Below are 7,500 nucleotides of genomic sequence, written 5' to 3' on the forward strand. Positions count from 1 at the left end.
CAGAATACTGACAAGAACATCCAAATTTGGACACATCACCCCAATTCTGAAATCTCTTCACTGGCTGCCTGTACAACAAAGAATACATTTTAAAATACTTCTGATCACTTTTAAAGCAGTAAATGGCTTGGCCCCTACCTACATCTCTGACATCATCCCTCCATACCATCCTACCCGTTCGTTGAGAACATCAAATAAAGGTCTTTTATGCGTCCCCAAAATTAACACCAACACTGCACATGGTGCTTTTAGTTATTGTGCCCCTACCCTTTGGAATTCCCTCCCCCTAGAACTAAGGTCAGTGACTTCTACTCCCGCTTTTAAAAAGGGTCTTAAAACGTTTTTATTTACACAAGCTTTTGGTTGAGTTGATTTTATTGACATTGTTTTATTTCCTAAGGGTTTTTATGTGTTTTATTTTTTACTTTGATTTTACTTTTATTCTATTTATTTTGCTCTGGGCCCTTGCAGACTATGTGTCTAGTCTAGTGTTTGGTGTTTAAAAGGTCTTATCATTGCAATGGGTTTTATTTTGTTTTATTTCTACCTACTATTATATATTTTTATATTTTCACTCAGTTTTAGTGCTGTTTTTAAATTTTCTACTTTTCCTCCTTTTAATCTTACAGCACATTGAGTCTATGTAAGCCATATGAAATGTGCTTTATAAATAAACTTGACTTGACTGTGTTATCAATATATTCATAAGAATCTGAATTACAAATCACATGTAGAAAAACACAGATAAAGCATACAAATACATGAATTGATTAAGTTGTTGTGGTGGAACTTCTGAGGTCCTCAGTTAGCCATAAAAATGGCTGAAATGTCAAGCCGTGTTACCGTCAATGGTGTTACGCATCAGCTATGACAGTTGAGGAGGAGTATGTTTTTGCCAATTTATCTCCATATTGACAGACAAACAAACAAATTAATTTGTCTGCTCTGTTTTTTCTCCCAAAAAAGTGCCGACTTGTTCCCCTGCACTGTTGACCATAACACAGTTGAGTAACACGGTTGACTGTTTTGAAAGTGTTTTTGTGCTATTGATCCCTTATGTGTTGGAAAAATCCCATGAACAGACACTAGGGATTATCTCTGGAGAGGGAAGTCTTGTGTAAGGAGGGTGACTAAATTCAAATCAGACGTTACAGGGATTTATAATGAAAAAATGTGTCAGTCTGTATCACAGTGAATCATAAAATCCTACTTATGAAGCTCAACAATCACATTTTCTATATCAGTTGCACAGATTAATGACAACATTATTGTTAAGGGACATAAGCACTTTCAAACGTATGCTGTTTCAACTCTGTAGTATTTTTATATATGTTTGAAATTACATACTATTTGTCCATAACACTGTTGACAAAATAATCAAGCAAATGTTCGCTTTCATTAGTGTATTTATCAAATGATTTAAGATTAAGCTTGGCAAATTGTTTGTTTGGAAACTTAAATATATACACAATGTAAATATCTAGGTCATTTATTTGAAAAAAAAATACTGATAATTGTCATTTTGCGTTTGCCAAAAGCGCACTGGAAACGTAGAATAACCCATATATATAATCTGGAGAGAGAGAGATAGAGAGAGAGAGAGAGAGAGAGAGAGAGAGAGAGAGAGAGAGAGAGAGAGAGAGAGAGAGAGAGAGAGAGAGAGATAGATAGAGAGAGATAGAGAGAGATAGATAGAGAGAGAGAGAGATAGAGAGAGAGAGAGTTTGTGCTCCCCATACCTGCTCCTTTGCTTTGTGTGTGTGTTTGCTTGTGTGTGTGTGTGTGTGTGTGTGTGTGTGTGTGTGTGTGTGTGTGTGTGTGTGTGTGTGTGTGTGTGTGTGTGTGTGTGTGTGTGCGCGTGCGTGCATGTGTGTGTGTGTGTCTGGGTGTGTGTGTTCCCCTTACCTGATCTTGTGCTTGGTGTGTGTGGTAGTTGAGTGTGAGTTCTACTCCGCTGCTGATGTGTGTGAGCGCAAATACTCCCAGACGATAGATCCCATTCACTGACCTGACCACACACACACACACACACACACACACACACACACACACACACACACACACACACACACACACACACACACACACACACGCACGCACACACACATATCATTATTAACCCCACAGTAACCTCAGTGACCTTCTCGTCATCACAGGCTTGTCATTGTCATTATTTTAATCCATCATGCCACCAGAGATAAGTAAAATTCTATTCTCTTCCTGCATTGTCCCTGATGCCACTGTCATTGTCACACACTCATAACTGCTATTCGGGATCTCTTTAACTTTTATGTCAGTGTCATTAAATTGCCTATAAATGTCATCGCCATTACATGGTATTCGTCTCCTCCTAGCTGATTTCAAAGTGAACCTTTTACACGGAATGTTGGCTGTTAAACTCATGTGTTGTTGTTTTATTCATCATGTCTGCGTGTCCTTTTGTTATTGTAAACTCACAACTGACATCTGTTTGTCGTTGTTAAACTCACCACTTCCGCTTCTGCTTATGTGCATTGGGCTCAGGGTTCCTGTACTTGTTCTGTGTTCTCTTTTGGCAAAGTCACCACGTCTGTGTGTGTGTGTGTGTGTGTGTGTGTGTGTGTGTGTGTGTGTGTGTGTGTGTGTGTGTGTGTGTGTGTGTGTGTGTGTGTGTGTGTGTGTGTGTGTGTGTGTGTGTGTGTGTGTGTGTGTGTGTGTGTGCATGTGTGCTTGCAGTCGCTAAAATCACCACGTGTTTGTTCTCCTTTGCTTAAGTCACTGCATGTGTATTTGCAGTTGTTAAAGTCAATACTGCTACACGGTGCAGAGTGGCTCATCCCATGTCTGTACACAATACTTTGTTTTTCCAGACTGTATACATTGTCATTGGAATCATGAAAGAAAGTGAAAGTGAAAGCCCACTTTTGAAACTCCCATTGCCATTGTGACACAGCACTCCACAGCACAAAGTGCCCACTGCACGCAACAAAATTGCATTTATACCTCAACCGTGCAAGCGGGCAGCCCAAAATGGTTCCCCAAGGGAGTAGTGCGATGGGACTGTACTATGCTCAGGGTACCTCAGTCATGGAGGAGGATGGGGGAAAGCACTGGTTGGTTACTTTCCCCCAACAACCTGGCGAATCGGGAGTCGAACCGGCAACCTTTGGGCTACAAGTCTGACGCCCTAACTGCTTACCTATGGCTGCCCTGACTGCCCTAACTGTGTTGTTAAGCTCATTGCATGTTAGTAATTGTGGTTATTAAACTCACCACTGCTGTGCGGTGCAGTTGGGCTCCTCGCTGTGCCTGATGAACCGCGCCTCGCTGCCCATGCGGTGGCTGTCGATGACCATCCCTCCACACAGAGGCAAGCTGAACTGGGGACTCAAGCCGTACCGACGGGCAGACATACGCCTCCTAAATACGCACACATGCACACACACACACAGACACAGACACACATACACACACAAACATACACACAATGAATGGGGGACTTCGTACCGCCAGAGACGTTCCATGCTGAACGAAGAATTAAAGAATCTTTGGTACCGCCGTGCAGGCCCATGCCTACGACACACACACACACACACACACACACACACACACACACACACACACGCACACACACAAAACACCTCTCCTTTCCTCTTTTGTGTGAAGCCTGTTCTATAACCCCATTTCCAAAATCACCACCCTCACATTCCATCCCTCCCTCCTGACATAATTCACATTCATATTCCCATCTCTCTCCCACTCCCACCCCCTTTCTCTCTCTATTCCCCTCTTTCCTCCCTCCCTATCTCTCTGTCTCTGTCTCTCTCTCTCCCTTTCTCTTTCATTCTGACTCTATCGCCCTCTGCCCTCCTCCTCCCTCTCTCCCACCCTCTTCCACCCCTCTCCCCCCTCCCCTCTCCCCCCTCTATGCAGTGCTGCTGTCCTCTTCACAGGTGAGCAGTCAGAAGCCCTCAGGTGACCAAAAGAAACTTCTTCTTCTCTCTTTTGTCATTTCCCTCTTTCTCACACACACAGCTCTCTTCTCCCTCTCTCTTGCGCGCATGTCTTTGAACATGTCTTTGAGTGTGTATAGCGTGCGTGCGTGTGTGTGTATCTGTCTGTGTGTGTGTGTGTGTGTGTGTGTGTGTGTGTGTGTGTGTGCGCGCGCGTGTGTGTGTATCTGTCTGTGTGTGTACGGGTGTGTGTGCACGCGTGTGCATGTGTGTGTATCTCACCTGAACTCCAGCTGGCTGACCACCTCCCCCAGGTACTCTGTGATGTACTGGCCGGGTGCGAGGGGGGTGGCGGTGCGCAGTGCCCAGCCTGCCCCCACCCTGACGCGCTCCAGGCCCCCCGCACACTCACGCCGCGATATCACCCGGTTGGCACAGCGCTCGCCGCTGGCACACACAGCCGACACACACTCCACACACACACGCCTGCGCGTCGGGATAGGGTCACATGATGGGGGGGATTGGAGACGAGGAGAGAAGAGGAGAGGAGAGAAAGAGGAGAGGGATAGGGGTGGCATGGTGACAAGGGAGGGGGCAAAGAGCCATCCGTCAATGATAATAATAACACTAATATTAATAGTCAGGATTGCCAAAAATATACTGTATAATGATAGTCATGATAGCCATTAATATGAAATACTTTATTCCAGTTCTCGTTCTCTCTCTCTCTCTCTCTCTCTCTCTCTCTCTCTCTCTCTCTCTCTCTCTCTCTCTCTTTCTCTGTGTGTGTGTGTGTGTGTGTGTGTGTGTGTGTGTGTGTGTGTGTGTGTGCGTGCGTGCGTCTGTGTGTGTGTGTGCGGGTGCACGTGTGTGCGTCGTCTACCTGTTGGGACATTCTCCATCCACACACACTCTGGTGGTGAGGGCGCTGCTGGTGCTAGTGTTAGTGTTAGTGTTGTCCAGAGCAGCACAGCTGCACTCAGTAGCCACCAGCTCAGAAACAGGCTTCACATCCACAAACACATCTGCACAGAGACATAGAGAGAGAGAGAGAGAGAGAGAGAGAGAGGGAATAAGGGAGAAGGAGGATGACAGAGTGAGAGAGATATATTTGATTTGGTTTAATTTAATTTTGATTATTCTAAAAGCACTTTGATTTAAAACAATGGCACAACAAGTAACTTAAAAAAGGTACCACTCAATGAACACAAAATGTAAAACCAAATCGAGAGAGAGAGAAGAGAGAGAGAGAAACATGTACACAGCCATAAGTCAGAAAGAGGCTAAAAGTAAGGTCTGAGTTTGGACTCACTGGAGGTGATTTTTCTGTATGCTGGAGGGTCAGGTTTCCTGTGGAGCTGAGACACACGCACCCACACACGCACGCACACACACACACACACACACAAATACACACATGCACACACACACACGTGACTGTTAAAGCATCATATTAAATGTGTGCAAAGTTCATGTCCGAGACCCAGGAGCAAGCGTCTGTTTTCTTTCATCACTTTAATGACACCCCCCCCCCCTTTCCATGGACTCCGGTTCGTATCTAACTAAACAATAGCTAACTGTGCCCAGACCAAAACAAACCGTAACCCTAACCTGTCAGTAAAGAAATGCTTTTGCACATTTGTAGAAATGCTTAGTTTTATCATTTACAACAAAATGACCACAAAATGCACTGTTGAATTTGTGGGGACCACAATTTAGTCTCTTAAAAGGAACCTTTGTCAGGTTTTAGCATCCTAAAGGTAACTTTTGGAGCTCACATAGGTAGACAAACAGTGAGGTGCGGTCAACTTTATGGCTGGTGAGGCAAATATATAATACTACAGCTACAGTATAAGTACATTTTAGTAAATTTACCAAATAGGCCTACCGATAAGTTTCATATGTCATAGCTTTCTTAACATAAGGCAGGCCTACAAAATAAAACATGCTGCATTTCCGTAGAGAAAATGCTATTAGATCTCTCCCTCTCTCACACACACACACACACACACACACACACACACACACACACACACACACACACACACACACACACACACACACACACACACACACACACACAGGATTCAAACAGTGGTCTCACATAAACCACACAGCAGTAATGTGGACAAACAGCAGCATCACGGCTGAGAGAGCTGGAGAGCAGAGCAGAGCAGAGGAGAGGAGAGTAGTGGAGAGGAGAGAAGAGGAGAGGAGAGGAGAGGAGGAGAGGGGAGAGGAGAGGAGAGGAGAGGAGAGAGGAGGAGAGGAGAAGAGAGGAGAGGAGAGGAGAGGAGAAGAGAGGGGAGGAGAGGAGAGGAGAAGAGAGGGGAGGAGAGGAGAGGAGAGGAGAAGAGAGGGGAGGAGAAGAGAGGAGAGGAGAAGAGAGAAGAGGATAGGAGAGGAGAAGAGAGAAGAGGAGGAGAAGAGAGAAGAGGAGAGGAGAAGAGGGAAGAGGAGAGAGGAGAGGAGATGGGAAAAGAGAGGAGAGGAGAGGAGAGGAGAGGAGAGGAGAGGAGAGGAGATGGGAAAAGAGAGGAGAGGAGAGGAGAGGAGAGGAGAGGAGAGGAGAGGAGAGGAGAGGAGAGGAGAGGAGGAGGGGAGAGTAGTGAAGAGTGTACGCTCCTTCACAGCCCACTGCTCTCACACACACAGGATTCAAACAGTGGTCTCACATAAACCACATCACGGCGGATGCTCAATGGAAGACACACACACACACACACAGGATTCAAAACATGGTGTCATATAGACCGCTGAGCACCACGGCGAACAAACTGGTGTGATAGCGTTTGTGATAAGCACCGGATTCTCGTGCAAATGTAGGCCTACATCTACTTGTACGAGGCTACGGCAAACGATGTGAGACAAAGGTGTGGCAGGAAGCGAATATCAACATTTAAACATAGATTACTACACAAGCTTCGATATGGTCACCAAATATTTTGGGACTGTCCTTTATGTTATGCCTACACTTTGGAATTAGATCAGAGTCTTGTAGTTACACGGGTATAATTTGATTTACCTCAACGGCACCCTGTAGCCTACTCAACTTTACAAACAGTTACAGGGCACATGAGAATCCTGTTCAGATCACAAAAGCTACCACCACACCAGAGAGAATCACGGCGGATTATCTCTCTCCCCACGGGTCTCACAAACACAGGCTTCACACACATAGGAAACACTGATCTTACCTTTATCTCGTACATCAGGTCCATGCGCCGCTCTTTTCCTTCACTTTTGGCGTTGCGCATGCTAACGTTGCTTTAGCCGGTGCTGTCCATCCAAAGCCACATCTATTCGAGACGCCCCAAACGTCCAAAGCAATTTGGCATTGAATATGAATATGAGTAGCCGCGAGGATTTGTGTTTCGTGAGGCTCCTTAGTCCTTAGTAAATTGTTAAGTCGTACAATTCCATGCGAATGGTCTTCCACACATTCTCGCCGGTTGCAAACGGGACACAGGGGAAACAAAAAATAGTTTCTGTTGTAGAACTCACTTTGAAATGATCGGGTAGTTATAACCTTCTGACCACCTGCAGTAGCAAACCCTTCAGCTCTGTC

General features: G+C 45.2%; 1 protein-coding gene across 1 annotated transcript in view; it reads right to left on the reverse strand.

Moving 5' to 3' along the window:
* LOC134448725 (histone-lysine N-methyltransferase ASH1L-like) overlaps positions 1 to 7,500 on the reverse strand; it is a 65,213-nt gene that overhangs the window by 11,519 nt on the left and 46,194 nt on the right. The window contains exons 11-15 of the mRNA XM_063198379.1: positions 5,245 to 5,290; positions 4,816 to 4,957; positions 4,215 to 4,418; positions 3,253 to 3,399; positions 1,906 to 2,008 (exon numbers count right to left, since the gene is read on the reverse strand). Of these exons, the coding sequence (XP_063054449.1) occupies positions 1,906 to 2,008; positions 3,253 to 3,399; positions 4,215 to 4,418; positions 4,816 to 4,957; positions 5,245 to 5,290 (642 nt within the window). The remainder of the gene's footprint in view (positions 1 to 1,905; positions 2,009 to 3,252; positions 3,400 to 4,214; positions 4,419 to 4,815; positions 4,958 to 5,244; positions 5,291 to 7,500) is intronic.

Source organism: Engraulis encrasicolus, chromosome 5 (genome assembly GCF_034702125.1).
Source record: "Engraulis encrasicolus isolate BLACKSEA-1 chromosome 5, IST_EnEncr_1.0, whole genome shotgun sequence".
Taxonomy (NCBI): domain Eukaryota; kingdom Metazoa; phylum Chordata; class Actinopteri; order Clupeiformes; family Engraulidae; genus Engraulis; species Engraulis encrasicolus.